The 21,836-nt window shown below is 41.9% G+C and overlaps 1 protein-coding gene across 1 annotated transcript in view; it reads left to right on the forward strand.

Annotated features, from left to right (window-relative positions):
- Positions 1 to 1,335: 1,335 nt before the first annotated feature.
- GRAMD2B (GRAM domain containing 2B) overlaps positions 1,336 to 21,836 on the forward strand; it is a 131,266-nt gene continuing 110,765 nt past the window's right edge. The window contains exon 1 of the mRNA XM_030317170.1: positions 1,336 to 1,479. Coding sequence (XP_030173030.1) covers positions 1,352 to 1,479 — 128 coding nt within the window. The 5' untranslated portion in view covers positions 1,336 to 1,351. The remainder of the gene's footprint in view (positions 1,480 to 21,836) is intronic.

Consider the following 21,836-nt stretch of genomic DNA (forward strand, 5'->3'; position numbering starts at 1 on the left):
ATTTGATGGAACAGCTAAAAAGAAAGAAGAATAAAAAAGATCAACTTTTTTTACAACTACTTTGCTGTAAAATAACCTTTTCTAGTATGACAAATTTATCAACAGGAAATATTTATTGAATCCCCACCATGAGAAAAGAACCATACTGAACACAGCACAAAACACATTTCTTTAAAAGTATATTCTGGAGGGCACCTGGGTGGCTCAGTTGGCTAAGTGTCTGACTCTTGGTTTCAGCTCAGGTCATGATCTCGCGGTCGTGAGATAGGGCCCCCACATCGGGCTCTGTGCTGACAGTGTAGAGCCTGCTTGGGATTCTCTCTCCCTCTCTCTCTGCCCCTCCCCCACGTGCACTCTTTCTCTCAAAATAAATAAGTAAACATTTTTTTAAATAAAAATAAATAAAATAAAAGTATATTCTGATTATAGAAAGCATAGCTGAGGCAGCGGTGATAAAACATTGATAATATCATTTAACAATCAGTATCAAAGTTGTTGTGTTGGGCATGTTCAATGTAAACAATGTACAGTCATGGGGAGCCTGGGTGGCTCCATTGGTTAAGCATCTACCTTTGGCTCAGGTCATGCTCTTACAGTTCGTGGGATCGAGCCTTGTGTCGAGCTCTGCACTGACAGCATACAGACTGCATGGGATTCTGTCTCCCACTCTCTCTGCCTCTCCCGTCTTTGTGCTCTGTCTCTCTCTCTCTCTCTCTCTCTCTCTCTCTCTCAAAATAAACAAAAACTTTTAAAAAAAAAAAGGCACAGTCATACAAAGAGGAGGAAGTGAGAGGAGGGATAATTGGGGTGCAATCTCTGAGGTAGCACATTCTCACTATCTTCTGAAGGGAGGAAAGACATAAAGATTGGAATAAGACATAGGTCATCATGAGCAAGGGGTCAGTGTAAGTGACCTCACACCAGCATCAAGATAAGATGAAGCTCTCGAGGTGAGAAGGAATATTATCTTAGGAGTCACACAGAATGTTGCTTTTTCATAGGTGTGTCAGGCAGGGGTAGACTTCAAACTCTGGTTTACCAGAAAGCTCCAAATGACACCTGACCTGTCTGAGCTAACCACTCGCTGCGCCCATGGAGGAGATGGGAAAGCATCGGTATCTGCATTTGAGTCATTTGCTGACCCACACTTGCACGTCTCAGGCGTGGCTGTGGCCGATCACATCCCCCTGAGCAGAGTCTGAAAGAGAAACCTTCTGAGATAGCACCTTGTACAGTGAGGGAAAAGCAGGCCACCCGGCTGAAAGGGCTGTCACCGGCCCGATCAGGAGTAAACTCAAAGTTCCTTCCTGGTACTCCCCAGAGTTTCTTGAAGATCAGCGGCCTCTAAAGGATGTGGAAAAGGCAGCAGGCCATTCAAGCAAAGAGGAACATCCAACAGATCTTACAAGCCCAGCTCCTGCCCCATAAGAGCATGTTCAAGAGGAGGGAAGTGAAGCCAATGGACCCAGACCGACAACAGTAAGTGACAGGTCTCAGACCCGGAAAAAAAAATAGGTGAGAAGAGGGTATTGCCTCTTTGTTATATAAAAGGTCTCTCTTTAGCATCTCAAGGACAGAAAGCCTCCACTTGAGGGAGGTCTTTGGCTGCCCATTGGGAGCATTCTCCTTGTTTATCATCAAGGGCTTGAGAAAAAACAAGAGTGACCCCACATGCTTTAGGAACCTAGGACATATTAACCTACGACACAAGCGTATTTTGCTTCTAGGGTTATTGCGTCGAAGAACTGGCAAGGTTTGAGGGTTTTTGTATTATTCAAATCGAAAAAAGAGACCTCGAGTAGAGAAGGACAATGAGCAATGCTAGGAAAGGCTTGAAAAGTATGGTTGCAGTCCAGGACTCCGTTTGTTCAAGAGAATTCAGTATTTTCCAGTGAAAGGAAAATGGGACAGAAAGAAAGAAGGAGGAGGGAAGGAAGGAAGGAAGGAAGGAAGGAAGGAAGGAAGGAAGGAAGGAAGGAAGACAGGAAGGAAGGAAAGGAAGGAGGGAGGGAGGGAGGGAAGAAGGAGAGCACTGAATCCTAACCACTAGACTATCAGGGAGTATCTAAAGGAAAGGAAAAAAAAAGGAAGGAAGACAGGCAAGGAGGCAAGCAGAAAGACAGAGAGAAAAATACAACAAAAGAAAATGCAATTATGACACACTTGCACTTTCGCACTTGCATGTTTGAGTTTTAAGTTCCTTTTAATCTAGAAAGATAGGTTTGGTTTTAGGTGCAATTTCATCAACTTCCTTGTAAGCAGGCACTAAGGGTGAGGTTTTTGGTGTTCTGACTTTTGCTTTGTTCTCTAGTTTACATTTTGTAAAACCTCTGGGGGAGTACCAATTATATGTGGAGTTTAATTTTTTTAAAAAATTCCTCGAGAATTCCAACTCTAATTGCTTTAAAATCCCTCAAAGAATGCTGTCTTAAAAAGAAAGAGAATTTTATGGGAAGGTTGTTAGGCTCAGCCCAGACCTAGGGCAATAATAGAGAAAGCCTCCAGAAACACATTTAAAGGAATCACCATGGGTACACACAACACTGGGAAGACAAACATTGTCCATGAGACGTGACGGGAACAGAAAACGTAACATAAAATGTAAATGGGCTGACGAGACAAGGAACTACGTGCTTTCTTTTACTTCCAGGAGACCATGTGTAATAAGGGAAAGATGCGTGCCTTTTGATTCTGCAAAGTTGCCCTTCAATCCTAGTTTTGTAGCTGTTTAACTGGAAGTGTGCACTAGGATAAGAGACCATGTCTCTGGAGTTTGGTTGTCTTATCTCCTTATCTTCTGGAGATAAGGAATGCTATTCCCTAGCATTATTAAGAGGATTAAATAAGTTTCTATACATAAAGTACCAGGCATATAGGAATTTAACAAGAATTAAGTTCCCTTGCAGTCTTTATCCTCTGTCCCTGAAAAATGAACAAACACTAGAACGGAGTTTCAGAGATAAACAGCCTATGTCCCCACAGCCCCCCATGATGGTCTGGTCCAAACACCAAACCCCACCTTAATTCACAGCATTTTCGTGGGTGTGTCAGGCAGGCATAGACTTCGAACTCTGGTTTACCAGAAATTTCAAAATGACATCTGAACCCGTCTGGCTAACAGCTCACCAAGTCTATGGAGATCGGGAAAGCATCTGGATCTGTACTCGAATCTCAGCTTGCTTACTCACAAACTAGGAGACATGGACGAGTTCATTAAACGGTCTGAGCCTCCGGCTTCTCTGCAAAACGCGGGCGATAACTCCCGTACAGAGCCACTTCCAGCACTGCACACAGCATGGTAGCAAACCGACCGCCTTCACCACAACTGCGGTGACCTTTAAAAAACTCTGTCCATTTGTTACCCAATTAGGTCATCTTCTGCATTTGGGGGTAACTAGAATATTTTGTATTTGTTGATTAGCCCTGTGCATTCTTTCCTCCACAAATTGCATGCTTATGACCCGGCTCACATCTTAAAAGGTCCTATGAGCTGAATTCTCAAGACCAGACTATCCTAGACAGCACCTGTTCTGAAGTCGGCCCAGCCTCGCTGCTCTTCACTGTTTTAAAACCCTGCAGGATGAATCTCAAACCAAAGACCGGTAATCACTGGCAATAGCTCGTGCTATTATAAATGCCTGATGATTCTGTAGAGAGTCATCATTTTTAGTGTTCTTGGTTATTACCATTGTCACAAACAGGTGAAATAAGTATCTAAACAACATGATGTCACAACTGTCAATCAGGATAGAGGGAAAAGAGCAAAAATGCTGGCTCTAGACTTACATAGTATACATAAAAAAGATAAAAGCCTGTGTCTCCGGGGCACCTGAGTGGCTCAGTCGGTTATGCACCCGACTTTGGCTCAGGTCAGGATCTCATGGTCCACTGGTTAGAGCCCCGTGTCAGGCTCTGTGCTGACAGCTCAGAGCCTGGAGCCTGCTTCAGATTCTGTGTCTCCTTCTCTCTGTCTCTTTGCCCCCCACCTCCCCCCCCACCACCACTCACGCTCTGTATCTCTCTCCCTCTCTCTCTCTCAAAAATTAATAAAACATTTAAAAAACTTTTTAGTAAGATAAAATTTTTTTAATAAAAATTTACAACATTTAAAAATTTAAAAACTTGGTACTTCAAAAGACACTGTCAAGAAAGTAGGGGCACCTGGGTGGTTCAGTCAGTTAAGCATCCAACTTGGTTCAGGTCATGATCTCACGATTTGTGGTTTCAAACCCCACATCAGGCCCTGTGCTGACAGCCTGGAGCCTACTTCGGATTCTGTGTCTCCTCTCTCTCTGTCCCTCCCCTGCTCATGCTCTGTTCTGTCTCTCAAAAATAAATAAATGTTAAAAAGGAAAGTAATGAGACAACCTATAAAATGGGATAAAATATGTACAAATCACATATCTGATAAAGGACTTATATCCAGAATATATAAAGGACACAACCCAATAATAAAAAAACAACCCAATTTTTAAATGGGCAAAGGATTTGAATACATTTTTCTCCAAAACAGATATATGAATGGCCAAAAAGCACACAAGAGATGCTCAACATCATTAGTCATTAGGAAAATGCAAATAAAGAAACATGAGATACCAGTTCACCAAAAAGAAAAAAAATAGTTAAATGTTGGCAAGTGTGTGGAGCGATCGGAACCTTCATCTATTGCTGGCTAGAAAGCAAAATGGCACAACCACTTTGGAAAACATGTTGGCATTTCCTCAAAAAGTTAAACATAGCAATTTTACTCCTATGTATTTAGCCAAGACCACTGAAAATACATGTGCACACAAAACTTGTACGCAAATTTCCATAGGAGCATCATTCATAATGTCCAAAAACCAGAAGCAATCCAAATATGTACCAATTGAAACATGGATCCATAAGGTGTGGTATATCCACAAAATGGAATATTACTGGCTCATAAAAGGGAAATTCTGATGCATACTACAACTTGGAGGAAACTTGAAAACATGTAGGTGAGGGAGGGGTGCCTAGCTGGCTCAACCAGTAGAGCATGCAACTCTTGATCTCAGGACCATGAGTTCAAGCCCCACATTGGGTGTGGAGTGTATTTAAAAACAACAACAACAACAACAACAACAACAACAACAACAACAACAACAAAGAGGTAAAAGAAGCCAGTTAAAAAGATTACATATAGTACCTCCCATTTATATGAAATATCCAGACTAGCTAGATACTTTCTATCTCTACGTGAAATGTTTCATCCATAGAGACAGAAAACAGTGGTTGCCCAGGGCAGAGAAGCAGGGAGGTAGGAGGATGGAGATTAACTGCCAATGGTTACAAGGTTTCTTTTTGACGAGGAAAACGTTCCAAAAGGAGATGAGGTGAAAAGACAGTACCTCTGTAAACATGCTAAAAATCACTAAGCTACATACTTTAAACAGGTGGACTTGATGTTATATAAACTATGCGTTAAGGTGTTTTTTTACTCTTCAAAAATAGTTCCTGTAACTAAGGCCCTATGATTTTACTATAAATGTTAGTAACAATAATTATAATAGCTTATCATACAGCTGTTACATTATAAATTATAATTATAAATTATAAAAGCTTGTTATGTTTCAGGCAATATTCAAAGTCTTTACAAGTACTAATTCACTTTCCTGACAAACCTGGTAGGCAAAGACCATTATTATTCCCATTTCACAGATTAGAAAACTAAGCTATTAAGAGGCATCATAAGAATTCAAACATAGAGGGGCGCCTGGGTGGCGCAGTCGGTTAAGCGTCCGACTTCAGCCAGGTCACGATCTCGCGGTCCAGGAGTTCGAGCCCCGCGTCAGGCTCTGGGCTGATGGCTCAGAGCCTGGAGCCTGTTTCTGATTCTGTGTCTCCCTCTCTCTCTGCCCCTCCCCCGTTCATGCTCTGTCTCTCTCTGTCCCAAAAATAAATAAACGTTGAAAAAAAAAATTAAAAAAAAAAAAAAAAAGAATTCAAACATAGAGGGGCACCTGGGTGCCTGAGTCGGTTGAGCAGTGGACTCTTGATTTTGGCTCAGGTCACGATCTCACGGTTCTTAGGATCGAGCCCTGTGTGAGGCTCTGTGCTGACAACATGCAGCCTACTTGAGATTCTCTCTCTCTCCCTCTCTCTCTCTCTCTCTCTCTCTCTCTCTTTCTCTCTCTTTCTCTCTCTCTTTCTCTCTCTCTCTCTCTGTAATTACACACAGGTACTCTCTCTCAACATAAATATTTACAAAAGAAAACAGAATTCAAACACAGAGAGTCTGTGTTTTTAAATAAAATATATACCTGCTCCTGTAATCCAACAGCAAAATATGGGGAGGAAATCCCTGAAATTCAGAGAACTGGGGAAATTTTAAAATATTGTAACAAACAGGGGCACCTGGCTGGCTCAGTCAGAAGAGCATGTGACTCTTGTCTCCGGGTTATGAGGTCAAGCCCTATGGTGGGTATAGAGATTACTTAAAACAAAAAAAAAAAAAAAAAAAAAACTAAAAAAAAAAAATCTTTAACATAAAATAAAATATAATAAACGACAGAGCTTAAGAAAGTTAAAGCCTAAGAGTAAAATAATTTTTTTTAGTTATTTCACACAACAGCAGTGGAAAATGAAAGGCTGTAGATGACATGGCCATGTCCCTCTCTTGTCCTACATGAAAACAATATTAGTGGCTCAGTCAGTTAAGCGCCTGACTTCACCTCAGACCATGATCTCGCGGTTCGTGGGTTCGAGCCCCATGTCGCATCCTCTCTGAGAAGGGCTCATGACTTCAGAGGAGGAATTAACTTCCTCTCCAATTGTGATCACAGAAGCCACAGACCAAAGGGGCTTGAGAGGAAGGAACAAGGGACCTGAGATATGACCTATTTCATTAGTTAGACTGAGCATTCCAGGCTGCTTGGGGGGGGGGGGGGGGCATTAGCACCAATGTCAATACCCCATGGGCACAAATTGGTAGTACTTGATCTCTCTCTCTCTCTCTCTGCGATTAGATTTTCCACAAGCCACATGCAGGCCCACAGCTGATGTCACATTCCAGAGAAGGAAATTATATCTTTGGATTGTATTATAATAAGACCACTCAACCATATCGCTAGTATCTTCTGCATGCTTACTGAGTACAGGCTTCATGCTTAAACTGTATGTGATTGTAACAAGTCCTCTCCAGAGCCTTTTGAGACTGATACTGTTATTGCCATTATTCCAGATGTTTGGAGAGGTTAAGAACCTTTCTAAAGTAACACAGCAAGGAAACAATGGAGCTACCCTTCCAATGCAAATAACCTACCCTCCAAACACACATTATAAATCACTCTAGAAATGTGGATACATTCACAACATACTGAAACCGGTTTTCCATATACAGATATTCCAAGATGAAGTCTGAATTTCAGGGCAACTCCACCAGAATACACACTTTTTTGCCCAAAAGTTACTAACATACACTTAAGAGTATAAAATTAATTATATTAATAATAACATGAGGGACACCTGGGTGGCTCAGTCAGTTAAGTGTCTGATTCTTTTTAATTTAATTTAATTTAATTTAATTTAATTTAATTTAATTTTTTTTTAATTTTAGAGAGAGCGTGTGCAAACAGGGGAGAGGGGCAAAGGGAAATAGAGAAAGGGAGAAGGAATCTCAAGCAGGCTCCACACTCAGCGTGAAGCTCCATGCAAGACTCAATCCCACGATACTGGGATTATTACCTGAGCTGAAATCAAGTCACACACTTAACCGAATGAGCCAACCAGGCGCCCTTTTTTTTTTTTTAAGTTCATTTATTTATTTTGAGGGAGAGATAAAGCATGCACACACAGGTGGGGGAGGGACAGAGAGAGAGGGAGAGAGAATCCAAACCAGGGTCCAACTGCCAGCACAGAGCCTAATGCAGGGCTCGGACACAGGGCTCGAACTCACAAAAGGTGAGATAATGACCTGAGCCCAAATCAAGAATCAGATACTTAAGGGGCGCCTGGCTGGCTTAGTGGGTTAACTGTTAAAGTCGTGGTTTCAGCTCATGATATCATGGTTAGTGAGTTCGAGCCCCAGGGCAGCTCTCTGCTGACAGCACGGACTCTGCTTGGAATTCTCTGTCTCCCTCTCTCTCTGCCCCTCTCTCTCTCTCTCTCTCTCTCAAAAATGAATAAATATTAAAAAAAAAAAATACTAACCTGAACACAGCATAATCCACCACATAAATCTTAAAGCACAAATACCTGTAACACTGCTCAATTGTAGAGGAAATTTAGTGTATTTTTAAATGCATATTCACAATCCATGCCTCTGGAAAGTTCAGTTTTGAAGCTGTGATGTTTATCTGGTGTTTTCAGTTTGGTCTTGTGCCCCAGCATCCCATTCCTACACCTCAAGGAGGAAGGGCGGGGCGGACGGGGGGGGGGCCGAGATATAGGCATGAGTTTCCCACCCCCCACCCAGCTGAGCACCAGTAAGCATATTAGGTCCCTATTTGTGGACTTCAGAATGGCTAGACATAATAACTAAAGATAGTCATCATTGAACAAGACTTAAATTCTTGGAACTACAGACCTTGTTCCATTGAAGAAAGAAAACTCGGGTTTAAGGAGAGAAAATTCTTACATGGTGTAAGAAAATTAGAGCTTACACCATGTAAGCTGGCAGTGTTAAACTCAAAAGCACGTTTTTGAGAACTCAGTGAATCAAAGCAGGCAGAATGAGCCATGGAGAGGGCTGAGGGCAGAGGCAGCCTGCAGAGATCAGCCCCGCCACAAGGGGGCACTACTACTTCGTATCAGCCAACTATTACCACACTTGCGGATCCGATTTTCTAGGCAAGGTCAGATAAAAATGTTTTCTGTGAAATGTACAAGAAATTTCTACTTATGAAACATGGCAAAGGCCAAACAGCAGATGTCACCAGGCCAAATCTAGCCTAATATCTTTTCATTCAATAGGAAGGAAAAAAGTGCAGAGATGTTCATTGAACTTACCAAATGGGAGAGGTCAAATTCATTGTCCTCTTTTCTACCTCAGAACGTCTTTTACAGCCTCTGCTTATAAAGATGTAACATGTGACTGGGGCACCTGGGTCCGACCCTGGCTCAGGTCATGATCTCACCATTCGCGGGTTCGAGCCCCACATGTGGGGGGAGCCTGCTTGGGATTGTCTCTCCCTCTCTCTCTCTGCCCCTCCCCCACTCGCGTTTTCTCTCTCGAAATAAACCTTTTTTTTTTTTTTTTTAAAGAAAGATATAACGTGTGACTTACTGGAGAGCATCAGAAAAATGAGATATTTGAATCATCGGTGGTCTTGCTTCAGGCTCCCTGCTGTCAGCTTCTGTCTTGTTTGGTTTTCGTAATCTCAGTTTCCATGGGAGGAGATAATAAGGTCTCTGCAATCTTTATTTTACATGTATTCTACCTACTGCCATTTTTTTCCAGTGTGTGTGCTACTGTTATAGCTGTATTTATATAAATATCCTACTCCAGGTGTTTATCTTTGATTGCCTGATCTTTGTTTTAATTTTCACACACAAAAATGAAAGCTACGGCAAAGGCAAGCAGCACCCTGAGTAGCGGCCACGTCTAAACAGCTGAAGGGGTCAAACACGGCAGGTGGGTGCCTGCGGATGTGGATTCCTGCACAGTGGGCAACTGCCATTAATCTTAAAAATAAAGCGTCAGAATTCACGTTTTCTCTCTGTGGTCGTGTGCCTTTGGAACCTCATTCCTGCTTGACCATAAGGTCCAAACATAACGACTAGCAAATTTTGAAACATTTAGCATAGACAGCTCCTAACCAGAAGTGAAGTTCAGGGGGCACGCCACAGCGGGATCCCACACTGACGCGGGTTCACACTGTCCATGCCACCAGCATCTGGGCATTTAAAACCTGACTGCCCTTGACTAATGAGTGATGTTCAGCATCTTTTCATGCGACTGTTGGCCGTCTGGATGTCTTCTTTGGAGAAATGCTTGTTCATGTCTTTTGCCCATTTTTTAATTGGATTGTTCAGTGGTTTTTTTGTTTTTTGTTTTTTGTTTTATGTTGACTTGTGTAAGTTCTTTATAATTGGTGGTTACCTGAGGGGAGGTAGGTGAGAGGATGGGTGAAGTAGGTGGTGTAGATTAAGAATACATTTATAGTGATGAGTACTGAGTAATGTATAGACCTGTTGAATTGCTATACTGTACACGTGAAAGTAACATAGCACTGTGTGTAAACTATACCAGGACTAAAAACAAAACAAAACAAGTGTGCCCGGGTGAGCATCCGACCTCAGGTCAAGTCAAGATCTCACGGTTCGTTGAGGTTGAGCCCTACGTCAGGCTCACTGCTATCAGATCAGAGCCTACTTCAGTCCTCTGTCCTCTCTCTGCCTCTCCCCCACCCATGCTTGCTCATGCTCTCTCTCTCGCTCTCTCTCTCAAAAAAATAAACATTTTTTAAATTTTTGTTTATTTTTTGAGAGAGACAGAGCACGAGCGGGCGAGGGGCAGAGAGAGAGGGAGACACAGAGTCTGAAGCAGGCTCCAGGCTCTGAGCTGTCAGCACAGACCCCAACACAGGGCTTGAACTGACAGACCACAAGATTACGACCGGAGCCGAAGTGAGATGCTTAACTGAGTCACCCAGGCGCCCCAAAAAAACACACACTAAAAAAACAAAAAAAAACTTGCAGGTCTCTAGGGAGAACATACACACTGCCCTTTTCTACCACTTTCTGCTGGCTTCTAGCCCCACCTCACAATTTTACTTGCTTTCCAGGCTCTTGACAGTACTTGAGTATGTGACCCCTGCTCTCCACTTTCAGCAAACCTCATCTTTGACACAATTTCTTCTGATAAGAAAAGAATTCGCATCTTACATAAGAGTTCAGTCAATACTGCTTCAACTACTTCAGAGTTGCTTCCCTAAGACTGATAGCTGCTGCCTGAATGAAGTAATTGTATCACCAAGACGCTTGAGTTCATTTTCTGCTTTCAAAGTATCATGTCCATGGCCTTCAAATTCAGTTTGCATCTTTGTATTCCTACTACCTACGAGATAAAGCTTGAACTAGCCACTGGCGTTCGGGGTCCTTCATCACTCAGCCTCCATGTAAGTGTTCGAAACTATTACCTTCCTCACCAGTCTCCACTCACACACACACCTGGTCAGAGTCTAATTATTTGCTCATGAACTCCCCTCCCTTCCCCTTCTGCCTTTCCAATCTCTCCTCATCCTTCAGAGTTTAACTCACACTCCACCTGTCCCTGTAGGCTTTTCTAAATCTTCCCAGATTCAAAGATCTTGCCTCCTCTTAAATGTAAATAAATAATCTCTCCTCCTTTTATATGCTTAATAAACATTTGTTGAATGAACAAATGAATTGCAGCAGGGCCGCATTCTTATGGCCACTTAATTATGGCCAAGTTGCTTAACCGTTTTTAAGATAAAGTTTCATCGTCTGTAAAAATGTGGTTTGGGCAAGGAGTGACTGAGATGTTATTTTAAAATTACCTAGCAGAGATGCTACATAGACTCAAAAGATATTAGGTAGTCCACAGATGGGAGAAGTAATAGTCTGATTTACTGCCTTCCTTCCCCCTGTACTGTTAGTTAACTTTTCAGTTATGTACAGTGTCTCTTCCTAGCTTCATGATTGGAGAAGGACCCATGTTTAAAAAAAATTTTGTATCATGCACTGTGGCTAGCAGGGAATTTTGCTAATAAAACTTTATTGAGGAGTCAATAGCTTCTCTACTGAAAAATATATCCAAAGACTGCCTGCTGACACTGGAATTTCCTCCTTTAGAGACATCCTCTCCTAAGTTAAGCAGTGCCCCAGCTAAAATCCAACTGTGCCTGGGAGATGGTAAAGTCTGTTGCATTAGTTATTAATACATGTGCCGGTTAGACTTTTTTGTTTACAAGGAACAGAAACTAGCTCGCAGGTTGTTGCTCTTATATGAAGTATGATATTGGTTTATTTAATCCAACACCTTAGTAAAACTTAGTTTATCTAATGTCTTTCCAACATTAGCATAGAGATAAGGGGGAAAGGAGAAATACAGATATCGCACTATCAAAGAGGACAAAGAAAAGCTGGGCGAAGCGCACCATCAGAATCGCAGCCAGAAGGCGCTAGGAACCAGTGTGAGCAGGGAAGCATGGGTGGCTCAGTCAGGTGAGTGTTTGACTTGACTCAGGTCATGATCTTGTCTGGCGGTCCGGGAGTTCAAGCCCTGCATTGGGCTCCACGCTGAAAGTACAGAGCCTACTTGGGATTCTCATTCTCTCCCTCTCTCTCTGCCCCTTCACCACTTGCACACTCTCTCTCCTTCTCTCTCAAAATAATAAATAAATAAATTTTTTTAAAAAGTGGGGGCGGGGGGGTGGGCACCTGGGTGGCTCAGTCAGTTAAGCATTCGACTTTGGCTCAGGTCATGATCTCGCCGTCCATGAGTTCGAGCCCTGCGTCTGGCTCTGTGCTGACAGCTCAGAGCCTGGAGCCTGCTTCAGGTTCTGTGTCCCTTCTCTCTCTGCTCCTCTCCCACTCATGCTCTGTCTCAGCCTCTCAAAAATAAACAAATGTTAAAAAAAAAATTAAAAAAAGAAAGAAAGAACCAGCATGACCAGCTGTAACGGTTTGCCTCACATTGAGTGGACACAGAAAGGCCTTCAGGGCTAAAACCAGAAACTCCTGGACAAACTGGGATAAGTTGGTCACCCTATTAGGAACCACTAAAATCCCAGCAAAAGACATACTTCCTTTAATTTCAAAAGTGTACTTAGAGTCAGTGCTGCACACAGAGCAGCACAAACCTGTCCCTGGATGGTGACCAGCTGGTTCGAGAAAAGGGCTAACGAGGCCAAGGCTAAAGATTTGATCTCCCGGGGAAACTTTGCTCTCTTCCACAGTCTGTGACTCACTCAAACCACCATTTGCCAATGCCAGTGCGTGTGGCCACTCTGGACCAAACCCTTCACTGCTGCTAGGAACATGGGTGGTGGGACACAGATGTTTTCCTTGTGCGTGAACACAGACTGAGTGAATAACGTCACATAAAGAAACTCACCTGATGAACTTCCTGCTTAAATGGGTTCTAAATAACAATAACACATAGCAGTATGGCAAATTTCCACAGCATTTTCTCCTAGATTTCATTCCCTTTTTTTTTTTTAATGTTTTATTTATTTTTTGAGAGAGGGAATGTGAGTGGGGGTGGAGGGGCGGGGAGGGGGACACAGAGGATCCCAAGCACGCTCTGTGCTGTCAGCTCAGAGCCCGATGCAGGGCTCGAACTCACAAGATTGCGACCTGGGCTGAAGTTGGACGCTCAACTGACTGAGCCATCCCAGGTACCCGAGTACTGTGAGACAGGCATAGCAGACACCACGCTCAGCAGGCTGGGGATAACCGGAGGTTACACAGCCAGAAAACAACACAGATGGAACTGGAACCCTCACCTCCTACGGATTATTTGTCTTTCTGGTGGTGGTGGGGGTGGCAGTGAAAGAGGTCACGGCTGCCCGTAACCCAGCAAAATACACAGCCTGAATCCTGAGCTTCTCTTTGTACGTTTCCCCTTCCAAAAGAATTCCAGAACTCTTGGAGCATCTGGGTGGCTCAGTCGGTTGGGTGTCCGACTTCGGCTCAGGTCATGATCTCGCGGTCTGTGGGTTCGAGCCCACATCGGGCTCTGTGCTGACAGCTCAGAGCCTGGAGCCTGCTTCAGACTCTGTGTCTCCCTCTCTCTCTGCCCCTCCCCTGCTCATGCTCTCTCTGTCAAAAATAAATAAACATTAGAAAAAAAAGGAATTCCAGAACCCTTCAAGTCCCAAGGACCATGAAGCACAGCCCCCGAGCTCTTGCGAGTCTTGCCAAACTTGCCCACAGTGTGGGATGTGGCGTGCTTGTGGGCTGGTTATCTCCTGCACGCGTGAAGGCATAAAGCACGTCCACATTCTCCACCCCAGGGGTCAGGCCCAGGAGATACTGCTGACAGTTTCTGCACCCCACTTTTTATGTGTTCACTTTCCCGGACACTTTGCTGCCTAAACCCACAGAGTTGTGTGGTGTTCATATTAGTAAACCGAAAGCTGAATTTCCCAAACACGTTTATTTTTTCCTTCAGAGCAAATGTGGGCAGGATAAAAACCACTCTGTGTCATACTTCCACGTTACTCATTAACCGACTTCAAAAAAAAAAAAAATAGCCTCAGCCAGATTAGGTGTCACGTGAAGAGTTTCCTGCACTGGGGGAACGGAGCAAAGCCAAACGCAGGGATTTTCACATCATCGGAGGTGGGGGATTCAGAAATGAGCCTTTGAGCTTATTTCCTGACCTGCCGATCGGCACGGGCGCAATGGTGAAGAAAAGGCTGTCTTCCAGTGACACGGTGTTCCGGTTTGACATTCCGGGCAGCCCAAGAAAGGCAGGCACCGAGGCCCCACACAGCGCCGCAGACTGCCCCAGCTCTGTGCTTCTCAGGTGGGTACATCTCGCGTGTCACCTTGGTGGCCTCAGCCACCTGACAGGTGTTCTGGGGAGAGCTCCTTCCTCATCCTCTGCCAAGGGGAAGGACAAGGCACAAGCCGAGGCATCTGGGCCAGTGGACTGGAAGGGGGTACACAGCAAAGAATGTGCCTTGCTGAGCAAATAGAGCTATGACCATGATTAAGGGAAAATAATCGTTAGTGCCTTCTTTAGGACTTTTTTAGTACTAGACGACTAGCCAGCTCTGCCATTCTTTAATTCCTGATCACTTTCAAGTTCATAGGAACTGAAGCCCAAATAGTTGAGCCCAAAACCTTACTTTGGTGTCAGAATTACTGTGTCAATATCAAAAAAGTAAATGCAGGGGCTTTCTAAATTAATTATCAAAACAGTATTAGCTGTGCTGTGTGGTTCAACTACTTACTGTATAGTGATTTATAGCTGCTTTGGCCTGATTCAGAACATGCTCTTTTTAGCTATAAATATTAATGCCTCTATTAACGTCACTCTGATAATTACATTTTTTTAAATGTTTATTTATTTTGAAAGAGAGAGCATGCGTGCGTGCATGCACAGGGGAGGGGCAGGGAGAAAGAGAGAGAATCCCAAGTAGGCTCCTCATGTCAAGACACAGCCAGATGCGGGGCTGGAACTCACAAACTGCGAGATCAAACCAAGAGTCGGACACTTAACAGACCGAGCCACCCAGGCGCCCTTAATAATTACATATTTTTAATGAAAATTTGTGTCACTAACTCTTTATTCATTTTGGTCTCATAATAATTCTCTAGGAACTTATACTTTATAAGTTCCTAGAGATATAATTTGACATAAGATATCAAATGCAAGTGGAAATCAATTACGAGAAAAAGTTTCTTACCCAACTTTCATGTTACTTCCATTAAACCTGTCAAGGGAAGGCAGAGAAGTGACTTCCAAACAGGAAGTTGACTTTTTACACAGCACCACAGCCAGAAAGGTGGTCGTTTGTTTTGTTTTTTAATCATTTTAAATCATTTATACAAAAAAGTGCTCAGGGCGCCTGGGTGGCTCAGTCATTAAGCATCTGACTTCAGCTCAGTTCATGATCTCACTGTTCGTGAGTTCAAGTCCCACATCTGGTAAGCCCACTTCTCTCTCTCTCTGTCCCTCACTCACTTGCACCCTCCCTCTCTCTCTCTAAAAAAGAAAAAGTGCTCAAAATTATAGCTTTTAAAAATTAAACAGAAACCAAGAAATCCCACTTCATTTAATGGTGTTTGGGTATCAGAATGTTGGGTTACAGAAACAAGTGAAGACATTTTTTTAAAGAAGTTTTAGGGACAAAGAGCCTGAATTTACGCAAAATGTTGCATGATGCACCTATTTTAAGTTAACTTAATTTTTCCATCCATCATTAACATCCATCTATCTGACGTGAATTGTCTGAGCATGAGCACAACTCCTATGACTGAGCATGTAAAATCTTTGTATTACTTTGTATTACTTCCACATTTGAAATGTTTCTCGAATCATTTTGTCTGCTTCATCCATCTCTTGTGTAGGCTGTAATGCAGACGTTTCTAGGAGTTCAAGGTCTAATCAGGCAAAATGAAATTAAAGTACATAAATAAATTTTTTAAATGCAAAAAATACAGAAAATATAATTTAAATAATATGCATATATTATTTAAATAAGTATAAATAAATAGGATAAAAATAAAAACCTGCATCAACCTAAATTCAAGCCCCTTTCAAAAACAGCCCAGGCCTATTTTACCTGCATATCAGAATATTCAACATCAGGGACGCCTGGGTGACTCAGTCAGTTAAGCATCCAACCTTGGCTCAGGTCATGATCTCATGGTTCATGGGTCTGAGGCGCCCACGGACTCTGCACTGACAGCTCAGAGCCTGGAGCCTGCTTCGGATTCTGTGTCTCCCTCTCTCTCTGCCCCTCCCTGGCTCATGATCTGTCTCTCAAAAACAAATCAATGTTTCAAAAAAAATTATTTTTAAAGAATAGTCAACATCAAACGTCTATATTAGTAGCTAGAAGCATTTTTTTTTTTTAATGTGTATTAGAACCAATCTAAAAACATTACGTGTGTCTCCAAACAGTTTGGGCAATAAAGGACTTTCAGTCTAGGTGAAAAATCTACTTAATGTATTATATATTAAATCATTCAAAATAATTCATGGAAACACATTGGTCAATTATTTCAGGTAAAAAACAAAAACAAAAACAAAAACAGGTAAACACTTCCCTTTAACTTCTAACTAAATACTAAGGATTTATGTGACTGATGTGGGATCCCATTACCCTTCCCATGAACTAGAGCTAAAAGGTATTCTGAGATCAACATACTGCTTCAAGTAGGCACAGATACAATTTATGCAGTTTTCTTATTCAATCATTCAACAAAGATGTAGTGTGTGACTATCATACGCTAGGCTATGTGGAATGCACAGTGGATACAGACATGAGCAAGATAGACCTAGTCTCTGCCCTCATAGAGGTTATTAGTTTAATGTCAAAGAGGATAAAAAATTATGAACGCATGAATGCATCCACACATGCATACATAATTCTTGTTTTAACATATATTATCATAGGAAACAATTACAGGGCTGATATAGAGAATAAAATAGGGAAAACTAACTTAGATGGGGTGGGAAATAAAGGACTCCTCAAGGAAGTGATAATTCAGCCATCCAAGAGGATGAAAAAAGAGCCAACCATGGAATGACTGAGAAGGAACACGTCGCCCTGAGGTGGGGAGGATCTTATGTCTTGAGGAACCAGGGGACAGTGGCATCCGATGAAATCGGAGGGAGAAGCATTGGATGTAGGGGTTTAGAATTCTATTTTAACTGCAGTGGGAAACCAATTGGAGGTTTAGAACATGGGAGTATCACGATGTGTTGTTCCCTTTAGAAGGGCATTCTGGCCCGTCTCTGGGTGCCTTCCAGTTTTTTGCTCTGTCAAGAAATACTGCATCCTGCCCATGCCTTGCCATGTGCTTGTGTAAGAGTGTCTGTAAAGTATGGACCCAGCGGAGGAATTGCTGGGTCACAGATTACAGGCACGACTAACCCTGCTCATGATGTCAACCTGTGTTCCAAGCTGGTGTCATTTACGCTCTCACCCACAGCTATTCTGCTGCCTCCACAACATTGGCATTGCCTGGCTTTTAAGTTTTTTCCAATATGGAAGCTGAGAAATGCCATCTCAATGAGGTTTTCATGTTCATTTCCCTGATCCTTTGGGTCAGGAGGCAGGGTTACTGCCTTTTTCTTTTTTTTCTTTTTTTTTTTTTCAGATATTTTTTAATGTTTATTTATTTATTTTGAGAGAAAGAGAATGTGTGTGCACCCACATGCGCATGAGCAGGAGAGGGGCAGAGAAGGAGAGAGAATCCCAAGCAGGCTCCAGGCTCAGTGTGGTACTTGACAACAGGGCTCACTCTCACAGCGAGGTCATGACCTGAGATCATGACCTGAGTCAAAAGTCAGTCGCTCGACCAACTGGGCCACCCAAGCACCTCTTATTTTTAGATAGTTTTAAAAACACTTCAGATACTAGATTTATGGTCAATTATATGTGGTGTAAATATTTTATTCCAGCAAATGACCTGTCTCTTCACATTCTATACCATATCCACATTCTTGTTTCTAATTTATCAACGCATTATTTTCTTAATGATTTACACTTCTCATGACTTATGTAAGAAATCCCTCCCTACCCTGGGGTCATTAGAATGTTCTTACATATTTTCTGCTGAAAGTGTGTTTTCTTTCTTCTTTCTGTCATACATTGTTGTCTTAATTACTATGACTTTATAATTAAAAGTTTTGTTGTCTAATGAGACAAGAATCCTTACATAGTTCAGAAGTGATAGGCTACTCTTGACCCTTTTGCGTTTTCATTTACATTTAAGAATCAGTTTATCAAATGAAGATTTATTTTTAATTGAAATTGCATTAAGTCTATTACTCGATTTGATGAAATTGCTTTAAGTCTACTGCTCATTTTAGGGTGTTAAGTATACCTATTCATGCACGTGGTTTGTCCCTCCATTTATTTAGGACTTCTTTAATATCCTCTGATAAAGTTTTAGAATATTCTACACAAAGACCTTGTACGTTGTTAGATTTATTCTTAGGTACTTTACCCCTCTGTTGCTTGGAAATATGTGTGTGTGTGTGTGTATATATATATATATATAATTTTTAATGTTTATTTATTTCTGAGAGACAGAGCACAAGCGGGGGAGAGGCAGAGAGAGAGGGAGACACAGAATCCGAAGAGGCTCCAGGCTCTGAGATGTCAGTAAACAGCTAAACAAGGGGCTCAAACTGTGAGATCATGACCTGAGCCGAAGTCGGTTGCTTAACCTACTGAGCCACCCAGGCACCCCTGGAAATACATTTTTAATTGCACTTTCTTTTGATGATGTTACAAAGAAATGTAACTAAATTTCTGAGTTTATGTTATATTCAACATTCTTGCTAAATCTTATTAATTTTAATAATCAATCTGTAAAATCTAAGACATTTTCTTTATAGACAATAACATTATTTGAAATAATAAAAACATTTGTTTTCACGATTCCATTCTTTACTTCTTCTAAATCTTTATTTTATCACACAAGCAATGAACTCCATGATAATGTTGAGAGTGAGTAGTAATTCCAGACATTCTTGTTTTGTTTCCTACTTTAAATGGAATGCTTTTAACATTTCAGGTTTTATCAGTCCTTTTCTCTCAGGTTAAAAAAGGTCTACCCCCCCCAAAAAAAATTTTTTTTTAATTAAACAAAAAGGGGGGACTTAGTCGGTTAAGCATCTGACTTCAGTTTAGGTCATGATCTCACGGTTCATGAGTTCAAGCCCCACGTCAGGCTCTGTGCTGACGGCTCAGAGCCTGGAGCCTGCTTCAAATTCTGTGTCTTCCTCTCTCTCTGCCCCTCCCCACTCATACACTGTCTCTCTCAAAAAAATAAATAAATAAACCCTAGAAAAAAAATTAAAAAAAAAAAAAGGTCCCTTCCAATGTTCCAAGATGTCATTGAAACTATTGAATACTTTCCTGGCCTCCACTGAGATGATCCTTGTTCGAAAATCTTTAACATCATTTCCCCAAATATACAGAACATTGGGCAACCTTGAAAAACATGAATTACTCTAACCTCCTCTTTTTTTTCCTGAGAAAAGGTTATTCATTTATTTATTTATTAATGAAGAATAAATGACATACAGTATTGTATTAGTTTCAGATATACAATGTAGTGCTATTTATATACATTGTGAAATGGTCACCTTAATAAGTCTAGTTACCACCTATCACCATACAAAGTTGTTACAAGATGACTGACTATATTCCCTGTGCTGTACATTACATCCCCATGTATATCTTATTTATTTTGTAACTGGAAGTCTGTACCTCTTAATCCTTTTTACCTATTTCATCCATTCTCCCACTTCCGTCCCCTCTGGTAACTCTCAGTTTGTTCCCTGATCTCATAAGTCTGCTTTGTTTTCGTTTTGTTTTTTAGAATGCACACATAAGCAAAATCATATGGTAATTTGTCTTTCTCTGTCAGACTTAATTCACTTAGCATAATACCCTCTAGCCTATCCATATTGCCACAAATGGCAATATTTCAATTTTTAATGGCTAATACTCCACTGTGTGTGTGTATGTGCCCGTGCGCGATATCTTCTTTATCCATTCATCTATTGATGGACATTGAGGCTGCTTCCATATCTTGGCTACTGTAAATAATGCTGCAATGAAAAGGGACATGTGTACAGCTTTTCAAATAGTGTTTCTGTTCTCTTTGGATAAATATGTAGAAGTGAAACTGCTGGATCCTAAAGTAGTTCCATTTTTAATTTTTTGAGGAAACTCCATATTGTTTTCCATAGTGGCTGTAGCAGTTTACATTCCCACCAACAGTATATGAGAGTTCCCTTTTTTCTGCATCCTCAATAACACTTGTTATTTCTTGTCTTTTCGATACTAGCCATTCTAACAGACATGAGGTGCTATTTCATTGTGGTTTTGATGTACAATTCCCTGACGATCAGTGACGTTGAACATCTTTTCACGTGTCTGTCGGCCATCTGTACATATTCTTTGGAAAAATGTTTATTCAGGCCCTCTGCCCATTTTTTTAATGGGGTTGTGCGTTTTTCTGCTATTGAGTTATATGAGTTCTTTATGTATGTTGGATTTTAAACCCTTATCAGATATACCATTTGTGAATACTTTCTACTCAATAGATTGCCTTCTCATTTTGTTGGTTTCCTTTGCTGTGTGAAACGCTTTTTAGTATGATATAATCCCATTTTTTTAAGTTTGTTTATTTTGAGAGAGAGAGAAAAAGCTGAGGAGGGGCACAGAAACAGAGAAATAGGGAGAGAGAAGCTCAAGCAGACTCCACACTGTCAGCACAGAGCTCGACACGGGGTTCAAACTCATGAACCATCAGGTCACAAACTGAACAGAAATCAAGAGTTGGACACTTAACCAACTGAGCCACCCGGGGGCGCCTATTTATTTTTCCTTTTGTTGTCTTTGCCTGAGAAGACAGATTAAAAACAAACAAACAAACAAACAAGATCCAAAACGATGAGGCAGCACTAAGCTGGAATGTGGGACCACAGTGGGACCAGCTGAGGCTGGCTCAGACTCTTTCTGGGTTCCGCTTTGGGGACTACTCCAGGTTGCAGTCAACAACAACCCTGTCAGGTCCAAGGTAGCCCTGGAGTCATATGCATCATGTCTCCACCTAGTGGCTCCAATGGTTCTGCTTCTATTCTGCCTACTGTCCCAGCTGCCACCAGTAAGTGGCAGAGGAAGTGTTTGCCCTTCTTCTCTCCCTTCCCACCAGTCTTGATTTTTCTTAGCGACGCCCACTCCTCCTGCTATTAGGGAAAGAACAAGAGAACTTTTTGGTACCTAAAGAAGAAGAACACTGTACATGGCATATTATGACCCATTTTCACCAGATGAGCCCATTGTCTCAGCTCCTGCTTGCTGGAGTTGTAGACATAAAGGGTTATATTTAGAACCTGGAGGGAGTAGAGTTCTGGGAAATGGGCTTCCTTCTCCAGGAAGAGGGATGAGGAGATAACAGTCAAAGAAAGCAGGACTGTGTTAAGGGGATACAGTAGTAGCAGTGTCCTAAGTGTGGAGTAAGTATTTCAGTGAATGGAGTGTTCTTAGTGGGTAGGGTTCACAGGCAGGACCTGTGAACTCGGCTGAGCCTCAGAGGAGAGTGAAGGGCGGGTTGCCAGAAGGCAGAGAAATGATGGAATACATCAGGATGAATGGGGCTATAGAAGTTGGAGCAAGGAGGTAATAAAGGATACACGAACAGTCCTCTCT

Source organism: Lynx canadensis, chromosome A1 (assembly GCF_007474595.2).
Source record: "Lynx canadensis isolate LIC74 chromosome A1, mLynCan4.pri.v2, whole genome shotgun sequence".
In the NCBI taxonomy this organism is placed as follows: Eukaryota; Metazoa; Chordata; class Mammalia; order Carnivora; family Felidae; genus Lynx; species Lynx canadensis.